Here is a 13948-nt window from a genome sequence, read left to right on the forward strand (position 1 = left end):
TAAGGATAAGAAGACACAATTCAAATAAAAATTATTAAAGACACCATCCTATTACTGTGTTCCTTACAAGGTTCTCCCATAATTCAAAATATAAACACACTTCTAACAATGCCTTTGAAGATCAAGTGGAGAAACTAAATGAACTGACTTGCTTGAGGAATTGAACGATGAATGATTCTTAATTATGAGAAGATAGAGAATGGAAAAGCAATTTTTTCAAGAAGCGACACACAGGAAGCATTACATCCACACAGACAAGGAGAGCTAGTAAGAGTGCAAAAAAGCGAATTGCTTCAAAAAAATAGTGAAGTAATGCTAGAACTGTAGAGATCACACAGCAGAAGAGATTGGAACTACTTAGAAAAATTTTCAAGGGTAAGGAGAAGTAAAAATCCTCTTGTTGAAAGTGTATACAATGAGTATATAGAGAAGTAGCCAATGTAGCAAGTGAGAAGAATAAGGACAGTGACACTAAACGGAAGTATGGTAACAAGTATTTGTTATGAATAAGAACAGGAAGGCCTGTATCAGAATTGAAACCCCCAGGGACAGTGAAGGCTGCTGTGAACATCAAAGATGCTATAAGAGTAGAGATAACCATATAGACTCCTGCGTTTTCCTTCACCCACTTCTCACTCTTTTGTAAGAGATCATAGTGAGTTTTATCGAATAGCTCTTGGGGGGTTTGGCTTTTGGCATTTTGAAGATGATATATCTGTCTTGGAGAGATTTGTCTTATATGCTACACACACACACAAGTAGTATGATGAGTGAGGGAGAAAAAAATATATGCTTTGGCCTTCTTTGGTATCATTTTTCTTTTTTATTTTTACTTATTTAACAGAAATTATTAATAAATAAAAACTATTTTTTATTAAAACATAAAAATGGTTTGATAACTACTTGTGAAAAATGGTTTTTTGTGAGAAATAGTTTGATATCCCTATATGCAAAATGGTTTTTTGAATAAATAAATGAAGAGATGTTTCCTTCACCCATCTTCCTTATAACCCTCTTTCTCCACTTTGGACCGAAGAAGAGAGGACAAGGGGCTTAAATTTCTAATTACAAAGCAAATGTTTACTTTATCATTCCATATTGGGATTTGAAGCACATACTCATTAAAGTTCAGCAAAAAAATAATTGAAAATTAATTTTGGCCAAAATACATAAATGACTCTTGATCTCTTTTGGATTTTTGTGTTTTATCAATTTTTTTTTTCTTGAATAGAAATAAACTCGATAAATGATACCAAATGCAATCAAAACCGTTTTTGTGAATAAAAATAAAATGAAAAAAAATGATGCCAAAGAGGGCCGAATATATTTTTTATTCACAAAGTATAGGTAAAAATGGAGAATATATTGTTACCTTAAACCAGAACATCTCCGATGGCATTAGGTTTAAGATTGGAATCACATGCCTTCTTTGATGAAATCCATACTTGGCCGCTAGATGCAAAGGTGTATTCTCCTTCTTGTCAACTTGTAGTAGCATTTTTGTTGTTATTGTGGGTAATTTCTGAGATTGCAAGAACTCAAAAATTTTGTCTTGACGGAACTCTGCAACTAGATGGAGCATGTTCTTGCCAGAAATCTTGTCCCGCACTTCAATGGCATCTGGAAACTCTTCGAGGATTACTTGGACAATTTCGATTATACCAAATTTTGTGGCTTGTAAAAGTGGATCTTCACCTTCATCTTCATCACCATGATTTTCGTAGTACTTCAGTGTGGGGTCTAGTTTGGACTTGGTTGCCACCAACCTCTTTACCACCTCCAATGCATTTTTATGCTTTTGTTTTGCATCTATGACTTGTTTAAGCCAGGGAAGGGCTGCAATATTATATATAATAGTTTGATTTGGTATCGTAAGGGAACTAATTAATTTATGTTGGTTTTAGTTTAATCCAAGGCTTGGTTTTAGTTTAAGCCATGCATGGCTTGGCCCTGGATTAAATCTGCATAAGAATTCTAGTTCCTTCAAGCAATTAAATGGATGAACTGATACTCACATCTAAATAATGATTTGAATAATTGTTTCATCCTCCCTGCATAAGAAAAAGATTGGCTCAACTCAAATGGAAAAACGAAACACAAGTCAAGTTCATTGGAATAAATGACTAATAGAGCTATCAATGCTATAACATTTCAGTCCATATTTGGGCCTGGCCCAAAAAAAAAAAAATTTTTTTTTTTGGTAACTGCCCTCAAAGTTATATAATCATCAGAACTGTGGAATGATTCATTTGAATGCATAGCTATTAGCTACATATATGACTTTCTAATCTTAAAGACTACATTAATTAGTGAAGATTTCAGGATGGGTTTTCTTCTTTATTATAAACAACTATTGTGTCATATCTCCGGTAAATTATTTGTTGATAGGAAAAAGTGGTAAAGCGGCTATAAAGGAATTTCTAGCCTGAAAAAGGCAAAAGTTATAGGAATGAAGGTGGACACAGTGTGGAACGACATGTTGGCAATACTAATCACAAACTTTTAAAATTTTAGCTTTAGGTTTAGATAACGCTCCAGTTAGACATGGAGAACTTTTCAAATGACCCAAATTTTTATATAAAGCCTAACAACTATTTTAATCATAGGCTTAAGGATATGGCAAAAACCGCTACTACTACTACTAGAAAATGTTTAGTTAAAAATCAGGATACGTTGTATGAACACAGATCTTTTGGCTTTGGTCGGTTAAAAATAAAAAAAATAAATCTAATGAAGATTTCCTACCGCACTTGATAGTTAAAAGTCTATATGCTGCGAGGAGATCTTGGGAAAGAAGACTACATTAACTACTACAGTGCATTAAATTAAAGAATTGTATACGAACCATACAAACCCTGGTGTGGATCCTCTGGATCCTCTTTGATACACTCCGAAACATCAATTGGAACACCTATCATATAAATGTACTATGTATCAAGTTAGTATACCAGAGACAGCCATGCATTAAGATAGAATCACAACCAGCTTAACTACCATAATAACGAAAAGGGAAGAATGATACTCTTCAAAGCCCACCTGGATCCCTTCCAACCTCATCTCACACCATCCATAGTTAGGGTTCTGCAAGCTGGAGAGGATCCAAATTCTAAAGTAGGGGCTGTGTTCGTGTTCAAGTGTGGGAAACGCAGACAGACTCCCTAACAAAAATAATTAATCATACATAGATATTAATGAATCATCACACACATGAGTATATGGTGACCGCCAAAATTTCGAGAGAAATGAAGGTTGAGGAGCCCAAATTAAGCCACGAGTAAATTGTCCCACTCCTGAACGATGACGGCGATTGCGCCAATAGATGAAGAGCTGTAATTCCCGTCTCATTTGGAGCCAAACAAAGATCTGGATATGTCTCCATTATCAATAAAGCCAGACCTAATCAAATACAAATGAAAGAATTAATAGTGATTAAATATTTTTTGTTAATAATTAAAAAAATGTTTGGTAAAGTAAAAAAGATGCCCCATGATAGTGATCATAGTCCCAATCGAAACCCCATAATACAAACAGCACTTCCACAAAATCTAATAAGAACAATAATGGGACGTACCGACTCGAACCCAGATAACTAAAGTTTGGATTACGTAATAACAGACACAAGAAAAAATACCATAAAATTCACCCAGCACAGCAGCATGGAGAATGGTAGAGCCGTCACTATTCCTTCTAAGGTCATCATAATTTCCAGAATATGACCTTTTATTAAAGAAAAAGCGTAACATTTTCTCCTGTCCAAAAGCCGCAGCTTCGAAGATGGGAGTCGCGCCGAGCTTATTACGAACTGTGATGAGGTCGTCCTGTTTCTGGAATATGAGATCAGCAATCTCTATGCAACCAACCCTAGCAGCTTCATGGAGTGCTGTCTCTTCTTCACTGTTTCTCATCGTCATAAGGTCATGGTAAGGAAACTTAAGAAGAAGCTCACTGACGACCTTCGCATGGAAATTTCGACCAAGTACGTGGTAGACTGTGTCTCCTGAAGCATTGATTGGTACTGCCATATTGGAATGTTTCGAGCAAAACTCCATGAGAGTCGCCAAATCCCCCTTAATGGCTGCTCTATATGCGTCTCTGTAACCCAAAGCATTGGAGCCATTACTTGTTTGAGCCATCGTCTCTTTTTTTTTTTCTTATGGGAAGCTCTCTCTTTAATTTGGTTGAGTTTAGGGATAAAGATTATCAGAAAGGTGTGGTTGCCATATGAGAAAAAACATATGATGCCTCATCGTGTGGCCCCGGGTAGCAGCTAAGTTCATGTTACCCCACCAGTGGCAGTCAGGGAAATAGAATCTCAAGGGTAGATTGAAAATTTCCACTTCAAGAGGGTATATTTCCTTCTTTACTTTACTTTACTTCACTTTACTTTACTTTACGAAAACGTGTGGTTGCCAGGCCTGGTCTTTACTTTACAATTGACTTGTTTGTTGGTCTTGCACGTTGCCAAAAGAAGTCTCGATTGTTTTATCAGGAAAGGTCCCAGAATATGCTTGAAGGGCTAATGGAAGAGGTTGTGGAATCGTACCTGTTGTATGAGAAGATTCGAACAAGAGATATCTGTTAACTCAGAGAGCCTTTGGACCAGCAGAGCTACACCCGGGGTGCAACCAACTCCTAAAACTCATTTCATGCATGGTTTTAGAAATTAGACTCATGGCCAATTTTAGCCTTGGCCCGGCCATATCTAATTCTGTAATTATTTGTACATACAATATGAAAGATTTGAAATCAGAATGAAAACTGATGGTGTTTATTTGAAAATATATCGTTACCATTCCTCAATGATTTGTTATGCAAATCCAAGTCCCACAACTAGGTTCAGAGACATTTCCGGTTTAACCAAAAATCTGGTCCAGTTTGGAAGTTGTGTATCATATTTTATGGGTTGACAATTGGGGTCCACTAGAATAATAGTAATAGGATTCCATAGTGAGAGCTCTTCTTCAGTTTTTGTCTTTAAGGCTCTCTATTCCGCAAGAAAATTTCCAATCCAGTCACTGAAGTCAATAGAGTCCTGCACCTTGCCAAAGAACAGTGGCAATTGCTTTATCAAGGAAATCAATCCTTGTTCGCCTTTTTATCCTTCTCAGTCAACCGATACCAAACCCATCCATGAAATGCGCCCCATCTGAGAATAGTGGTAATAGGATTTTTCTTCTTTTTTGTTACACTAAACAATATTAATAGGATTCCAAAGGGAGACTTCTTGAGTTTTTGTCTTTATCAGGCTCTCTATTCCATATGGAATTTTCCAACCTGATTTCCAAGCGTGGTTTCAAGTATCGGTCTGAGATAGCAAAATCAAATTAGTATCAATTGAGATCGATCTCTGATAGATCTGAATCATTTCAGGGGTAAAATAAGAAAAAAAAATATATTTTTTTATAAAAAGTAAGGCAAACTCAACTGATGCCCACCAATTCAATTCGATCCGGATCGGTATCATATCAATATCAGAAGACATCAATATCGATACCGTCCCCTAAATCCTTACTTCCAAGTAACGGAATCAGTCGATTTTTCAATCAAAACACCAAAAATAAGGGAATATTCTATTAATCTTTTGATTTTTTTTTCCTTTTTGAATCGATTTAGATATGAACGAATCGGAATCAATAGTGACCAATGAACACTTAATTTACCAGTTCTCTAAGTCTATATTCAGCTTTGTAAGGTCTATCCTTTGAGTGTGGATCAAGTTTTCATACAGAAACAGGCTGATTCACACAGATGAAATTTATCAGAAAGTTGAATATTGGGTGAATTCTATTTGTGTGAATCAACCCCTGCAAAAATGATTTTCGTACAAGGACTTGATACACTCTCCTATCTTGTGCCATGTTCTAAGGGCGATTAACTTTGCAAACGACATCATTGGTTGTACTCGTGCTTCTGATCAATAAATTGCTTAATAAAAATTAAAGACTAAGAAAGCCAAGTCAATTAATGAAGAAACTTTTCTTTTGGAATCTGCCGAACCGGAAGAAGAAGTCTCCCGCTATAAAGTTTGAAATACGATTCTACCGATGCACATTTAACCAGTCAACTTGCACCCAAAAAAAAAAAAGTCATGGCTTGCAAGCTGATGGGACCCGCTATCAGAACTTTCCCACACAAAGAAAAAAATTATCTGTTTTCTCATGCTTGTTTTTCCTTGTTTTGCTACCTGCAGAACATGACACGTGGACAACTTTAAACCGAATGTAATAATCCTCACCCAACTTTTTTAATCTTAACCGTTGGTGATGAACTATCCACGTGTCATGTTCTGCAAGTAGCAAAACAAGGAAAAACAAGGATGAGAAAAACAAATGATTTTTATCCCTCCTAGGTGGGGTTTATATTGGATCTTAGATCATGAATGTATCTTCAAACCGCACACGTGGTATTTGGTGGACGCTTTCACCATGATTTTTCACAAATAAACATTCTTTAGAACTGAAATTGTACACATGAATAGGGTTAATGGACCCTACTTGATCCGCCGGTCCAACCAATCTGATACTAATACTTAGAATTATGAATACGACCGTTAAGGTTAATTACAAAGGATATAGCTGTAGCTTTAACTCCGGTGTTCATCAACAAATAAAATCCAAAAATGAGGCCAAGGAAGAAATAAAAAACAAAATTTCTTTTCTTTAACTCTCTGTTGCTATTACTGACACCATTTCCAAACCCTAAATATCATCTTAAGGATCACGTTAAGACTAAATTCGTATCCAAAAAGGGAAAAAATGAAGAAAAACCTCACTGTCAGGAAATTAAGCATCAGTTTTCACTAAAACCAACATTAGAAACTAAAAAGAGATAAACAAGAGTTAAAATCAACTGGTACCTATGTTACCGCTTCTCGTCCTTCATTTCACATATCACCTACTAATGAAATTTACCGAAGAACTTGAAAAAACGAGAGAGAGAGAGAGAGAGACCAGTGGCAGTGTGATAAATTTGCACACTCATGTGTCAAATTGGTCAGATAATAATATACAATCCCAATACTTTTAACCTTGGGAAGGATGTCTCCACCTTCAAAACTCATAATTTTAGATTATCCATTATTAAATGGTATCAAAGCAAGTTGTCCATATAATGACAATGTGAAGACCTATAACCCAAAGCTAGGTTCTATCAGAAAAAAAAAAAAAAACATATACATATATTATATATATATGGGAAAAGGTTGGGTATGCTGCCGATATCAAGTATGCTAGCACCCATTGTGTCTATTTCTCTCTTCCATTTTTCTGAAATGATCCTCATATCCTTCCTGAATGATACTCCATCATGTGTTCCTATTGGTGCTATCCGCTAGCATACTTGATATCGGTGGCATACCTATCCCTCTCCCTATATATATATAACTCAAAGCTGGGGAATTGATGCAATAAATAAACTTTGGCACCATTGATAACGTTTCTACTGTTTATGTGTCTAGAAACAGCAGAAACAGCTTTTTCATGTTTCTGGAAACAAATATAGATTTTTTTTGTTTGTTAAACTCGTTTTTCGAAACGTTTTTTGCATAATATCACTAAAAACCCCAATAGTATCATCGAATGCCCAAAAGGAAGAGGGGATTCGATTGCCTTTTTTAGGTTTAAATAGTTGATGGATTTATCGGGCATTACAACCTTTTTTTCTTTCAAATTCGTTTCTAAAAACAACGAAACAAGTCCAACTTGTTTCGTCAAAATCGTTTCTAGAATTGTAAATATGCATAAATTTTGATGTATGTTTCTAGAACGGGTGAAAAGAAACAACTTTATCAAACGCTTTTTAGGTTGTTTCTCCATTTCTGGGAACAAGAAAACGCAGAAAACGACAGAAACAGAACGTTGTCAAACAATGCCAAATCATTTCCCTACATCAGGATCTTGAACCTTGGACATATGGACTATCTGCACTATACAACTTAAACTTTTGAGTTGAACCCCCAAGTGGTATTTGATGGCCTATCCCACTTTATTTAAACATTGCAAACTTTAATCATGATTTGCACACATAGATGGTGTTATCGGAACCTACTTGAAATTACTATTTGATTGAAAGCCAGCACTTTCTCTAGCCCTTCCCTTCTTGAACCGTTTTAGATCAAATACACAAGTTTTGTCCAAACATTCCACATTTGTGACTCCCTGTGAAAAATTCATTGAAATTAATAACCATCCTAAACATCAACCCAAAAAATACAAATACAAGACATCTAATTATTCTCTCCTCAACATATTTGATAAATATAGAAACAAATATAGGATACAAAAAGAATGAATCGACACAGAACCTAAACAGACAACAAACCCATGATTCTACAAACAAGGACAGTTTACACTTACAGAGTCCAAACTCCTCTCTATGGATCCCATCAGAACTCTTTGTCTATGTACAATGAAATTCTGAATAAATAATTGAAAAAAAATCCCTTTTTGTTTGCTATATATATCTCTGCTTCAAATTTAAAATTACAATTAATCGAGCAATCACCTCACTCCATTACGGTCCACTATTTGTTGGACCATTGGAACTCAATTTCCAGGTTCCGAGATGGCCCACTTTTGCTTTCTGGAAGAAGGGTGTACTCCCCAGCAACTGCTCCAAGCATTACAACCCGATCAATCTGGATAGTTACTTTTCCAAAAGAACTCTGCCAATCGATGAAAAGGGTAAGAGTAAGATACCAATGCAAGCAACGATTTAAATCATGCTATCAGGATCGCTATTGGTCCTGGTCAGTATCAGACAGTTTTTCCCTCTCTTTTTTTTGGGGGGTGTGTGGTGGGGGAACATTTTTTTCTCAAAACAGACTGATACAATGCACAGGTATCGATATCATACCAGTATCGGTACCAGCGATACTGATAGATACCAACCGGTACGAAACCGATAATTGAACCCTCAAAACAAGCTTTCATGAAAAATAGAAACCAATGCAAACAATATGAAAAGAAAAAAAAAACCACTGTTCACTTTAGGCAGGGCTCACTAACCTTTCCAAACTTACTCTTGTTCTTGCACGAGATATGAAGCTTCTGCCCTTTAGGGGGACTATCAAATGCCCAGGCAAAGCTCTCTTCCCACTCAGGAGTAGGACCAGTCGAAACAACCTGACAGACAAGTGGGCAAATTTTTCCTTGTAAATAAAATAGAATTTTTTTTTTTTTTGGTACAAAATAAAATAAAAATTTGGTGGTGTTACGATCACATGCAGAGAAAAAAAAATGTACAACAGTTAAAAAGGAGGTTCTCCAGCATCAAGACAAGCAACTTAGGGCACAATGGCAATAGAAATATCTTAAGCCTCCTTTACTCAAATTGACTCAATATTCTGAGACCTCACCACCCAAATTGAAGTGGGTCAATATGCACCCAGCAGCAGGTTAATTGCTGTGGGCTTATGGGTTTCCTTGCTGTCAATCAACGACCAATACATGACTATAGTTTTCCATTATAGGTAAAGAAATAGGAAACCGGTCTATCAGTTGAGTTATCCCTTAATTTGGGGGTTTATCAAGTAATTTGTTATCCACTCTCTTTTATGTCAATGATCCTTTTATTTAGGGTTTTCACAAGCCCAGGTATATTTAGCTTTAGCTTATCACCACAAGAAACCCAAATCTTAAATCAATTACCTTTACTAGATCTAGTCATCCTTGTCATTCACATCCAACACAAGTAGGGAGAGGAGGATGAACCTCTTTTTTTTTTTTTTCTAACGTTGCTTACAACAATTCTCTCCCCACCTTAAACCCCACCCCCCACTCAACCAAGACCTGGCCAGGGTCCATACTCCATACCAGCATGCTAGTCTGGCACCTTTGGAAGGGAGAACAAGCTTGGACATCAAATATTCGACCAGTGAAAGTCTTAAGTCCAAATGAATCACCGACCCAGGAAAATTTTAGGCATTGAGATATTTCTGAGATTGCAAGAAAGATCTCCATATGATCTTTTATTGACCTAGAAAAGCTTATGATAGAGTCCTAAAGAGTTAATCTGACAAATATTAGAGAGGATAAGTGTTTTAAGTAAATATGAGAACATAATTAAAGATATTTACAATGGTGTGGTGACTAGTATAAGACCTGTGGGGGGTCAATGTATTGAATTCCCAATTATAATCGGATTACACAAAGGATCAACTTTAAAATTTAAAAGAAATTTTTATAGGACAGTCATACAACTGGATATGATGTATGGTGCAAAATGTTGGGCAGCTAAAAAGCATCATATAGATAAACTCTGTGTAACTAAGATGAGGATGTTGAGATAGGTGCGTTGCAAAACTAGGAAGGAAAGTAATGAATGATCATATTCGAGTTGATGAATAGCATTGATACATAATAAGCTATGAGAATGTTGTTTGAGGTGACATGACCATGTTTAACGGAGGCCTTTGGATGCTTTAGTACAGAAGAGTGATTTGTATCAGATTGAAGGAGCTAAAAGAGCTAGGAGTAGACCCAAAGTAACTCTAGAAGTGGTGAGGAAAGAGATGCATAGCTTAGGCCCTGTATCAAGTATGACCTCGAACAGAGCTGATTGGAAGGTGGGTCCATGTAGCCGACCCATTTACTTGGGATAAGGCTGAGTTGGAGTTGTTGTTGTTGTTGTTGAGAGATTTTTGAGCTGCCAAGCAGGAATACATTAAGTCTAGTCCCATACATGTAAGCCACAAGGACTACCCTATATCAATAAATTATTACTGTCCACTCCACCTAAATTCAAGATTATTATGATATGGTTCACATCAGTGTACGCACGTATAGGCCATACCAGCAAAATACAATTTGATTACTAATTATTTAGGGATTCAATATTAGTTTCAAAGTGTAGGTAATAGTGCCCATATCAATTGATAATAATGCTATCAGTTGCGCCTTCCTTTTAGAAAATGGAAGTTTAAGGTTTGTTAACTGATCAGGGTTTAGTCGTTTAACATGTATCATACCTTGGTTTGTCTTGGAGGAGTGTTTCCTAGTGTGAGCTTGCAGTAGACGCTAGGGTTACCCACTGACTGTTTTAAATTGTTACCACGCTTTATAATTACCACCAAGGTCCCTGGCAAACACTGCAAAAGGAGTTCTGCCTTCTCCTGAAATCGAGGAGGGCCAGACTGGATCAAATATTGGAGCAAAGGAATGGCCTCTGCAGCAGCAACTGATTGAGCCAGGGAGACTTCGGCTGGGCATGCTGACCAAGCTTGCCTAAGAAGAAAAAGTGAATCCAAAGCTGCTTCCTGGGTTGCCTCAGACCCTGTCTTGAGTGATGTGACTAGATGTGGAATACATAGTGTGGCAGCCTCAGCAGCTCTCAAACGTGGAAGATTACTAAAGAGTGCATTCAGAGCCTTCAGATATTCTTCGTTCACACTTCCACTGGCCACTAAATCATTTTGAATAGCAGCTGCAAGACACCAGTTGAACATCAGATATGTCGAACAGAATCATGTAAATACAAGTAACAACTATTTCAGAAAATATGCCCCCATCTCATAGCTAGGAATGGATCACCCAGTTAGTTGAGACTTTTTAGACTATCTAGAACAGAAGAATGGATATGTAAAATATGAAAATGGAGTAAAGGCAATATTTTCCAGATAAAGTGGGTTTTCTAACCACCACACACACATACACACACCCAAAAAAAAAAAAAAGCAATACTAGAGAAATAGTAAAATTTTTAGGATTCAGCGAAGTAGAATTCAGCATGCATATGTTCTGATAGTCATTCATGCTTCCCTAATTCTAGTTTGCGGTTCTCTAATAAAAAGAATGCACAAGAAACTATTACTGTATAATTCTTGAGAGTTGAAACTGATTGTCCATGGTTACATGTAAACACAATAGGTACCAACTTTTAATTTTTTGTATCCTTCCCCAGAAGGCAAGGAGCATAAATAATGGTGTAATGAACTTCACATCAGGATCTAAGGATATCCCAAGCATAGTTCTAAACCTTAAACTTCCACCAAAGTATTGGAGCTTTAGCTTGGCTGCAGATTGGAGTATCATCAAAAGGTTACTTTGTTTACCTAGTTAAACAGAATATGTCAAGTCTGCATGAGTAGCTAATATGCTTTCCTATATATGCATGGTACAGTTTGCAGAAAGCAGTCTATATGATGCGGATCCGAGGGAATCGGATCGCTTAAGGCCCACAAGAATGACTAAAAATCTCAAATTTAATGGTTGAAGGGTATTCTTGTAATTTTAGAAACAAGCAGGGCCTTAGAAATAATTAAATGGCAGCTAGGGTAGTTCTAGAACTAAAAACTTTAATATAAGGGCTTATTCTGAAATTTTTTTTAAGAAGAATGGCAGAATTGTGAATAACTTGAAGTTTCTAATAAAGGGTGGCAAAATGGTAAATAGATGATGACTCAAACATAAGGGAATTCTCAAAAAGGAAACAACGTACTAGATGGGAAGGGTAGATCTGGAATTAAGAAATAAATAGGTCAAGTGCAAATAATAGGAGAAGATGAGGGGTATTTCTGGGATCTGATAAAGTAAGGATGTAAAACCTACCTTATAAGGTTTTCTTCCTCCTAGCTCACGATGGAACTCAAACCAGCGGCAGCAGAAAATCTTCAAATCAACAGAACTCCTTCGGTGAGTCTCGGATTGGCCTGAAATTCCAAACGAAGATGGTCGACCTTGAGGTCTCTTGAATCCAACTGATAAACACTTCAAGCAGGAAGCAAGAGGAGATTTGTTGCCTCTACTACTCAGGTTAGGCGGTAACAGGGGAACCAGTTCTGAACTGGGTCGCAAAGTTCACCACAGAGGCTGAATCTGGTCGCAAAAACTCTGCGGTAAGGTCGCCTTAGGAAGGTGATTCTAGCCCCAAAGTTTGGAGGTGAAAACACTTGTATCTAGGGAGATACAGTCGATTCCTTGAGCTGTATTCTGTCGCCCAGAACAGCGGCTGCGAAAGAGATCAGCAAGAAGAAGAATGGAAAAAGGAAAAGAAAATAGGGGAAAAGAAGATGAGAAGAGAACAATCAGACTAATAGAGAGGAAGAAAAAAGAATATCAGAGAAAGAAGAAGGGGAAAGATAGAGAGAATCGGCAGCCATGGTTTCAAAACCAAAAAAAAAACTTTCAAATTTCTATTCTTCAACATCTCAAAAACTGAACTTCTCCATCGTTTACATGTCCAATATAAAGGAAAAAAATCAAACAATTAATGGAAACTACTTGAAAGGAAACGATTCTAAAATTAGAAGCTAGCTAATTTAAAAAGAAATTAATTCTAAAACAATAGAAAATCAAATCAAAAGATATTTCTTTCCTAAGTCCATCGTGCAACTGCATCAGCTCTCCCGGTCTTAAAAGAACTCGACTCCGTCGAGTTAGGTCGTGCTCCCAAGATACCCTTGTAAGTTGTTCGCTGATGAGGTGGCATGTATCTCGAAGCAGAAGATGGGAACATAACATTTAGAGGAGGGAGAGTAAGCTGACGTGTCACTAGAGCAGGAGTCAATCGACAACGTGGCATGTCTAATAATGCGTGTGACCGCATTAAGTACATACAACCTCCTTGCTTCACCTTGATGGTGTTCCGCACCATCATAGAGAACGCCTGCATGTCGCTGCCAAGGTCGCCCTAGAAGAATATCGCAGTGTGCCAATGGGGTGACCAAACAGGTGACATGGTATTGTATCGGCCCAAACTGTAAGTGTGCTCGAACAACTGCAGTGGCCTCTTCTCGAGCTGTGGGTCCAAACCTCGCACGTGAATCTTCTTGAAAAGCTGCTTCTGTGGAAGGTTGTGTGCTCGAACAAATTCAGCAGATATAAAATTTGCTTCTGCCCCAGTATCAACAATTGCATGAACATCAATAGGGTCGAAGCCGTGCAGGAGAGTACCCTTCTGTCTGAAGAGAGGAGCCTTATCAACTAGTCTATTCGAAAAAGATGAAAGGCTA

General features: G+C 37.1%; 2 protein-coding genes across 2 annotated transcripts in view; both read right to left on the bottom strand.

The window, feature by feature from the left end:
* Positions 1-4190, bottom strand: LOC122079487 (protein ACCELERATED CELL DEATH 6-like). The gene is made up of 6 exons (XM_042646004.1): positions 3632-4190; positions 3208-3396; positions 2846-2911; positions 2016-2051; positions 1373-1836; positions 1-742 (listed from the first exon to the last, which is right to left on the bottom strand). Exons 1-6 carry the CDS (start codon positions 4131-4133, stop codon positions 179-181), a joined length of 1821 nt encoding a protein of 606 aa, XP_042501938.1. The 5' UTR covers positions 4134-4190; the 3' UTR covers positions 1-178.
* Positions 4191-8223: 4033 nt separating this feature from the next.
* LOC122079486 (protein CELLULOSE SYNTHASE INTERACTIVE 1-like) overlaps positions 8224-13948 on the bottom strand; it is a 16871-nt gene continuing 11146 nt past the window's right edge. The window contains exons 6-8 of the mRNA XM_042646003.1: positions 10967-11421; positions 9006-9122; positions 8224-8662 (exon numbers count right to left, since the gene is read on the bottom strand). Of these exons, the coding sequence (XP_042501937.1) occupies positions 8522-8662; positions 9006-9122; positions 10967-11421 (713 nt within the window). The 3' untranslated portion in view covers positions 8224-8521. The remainder of the gene's footprint in view (positions 8663-9005; positions 9123-10966; positions 11422-13948) is intronic.

The sequence above is a fragment of the Macadamia integrifolia genome, chromosome 5, assembly GCF_013358625.1.
Source record: "Macadamia integrifolia cultivar HAES 741 chromosome 5, SCU_Mint_v3, whole genome shotgun sequence".
Taxonomy (NCBI): Eukaryota; Viridiplantae; Streptophyta; class Magnoliopsida; order Proteales; family Proteaceae; genus Macadamia; species Macadamia integrifolia.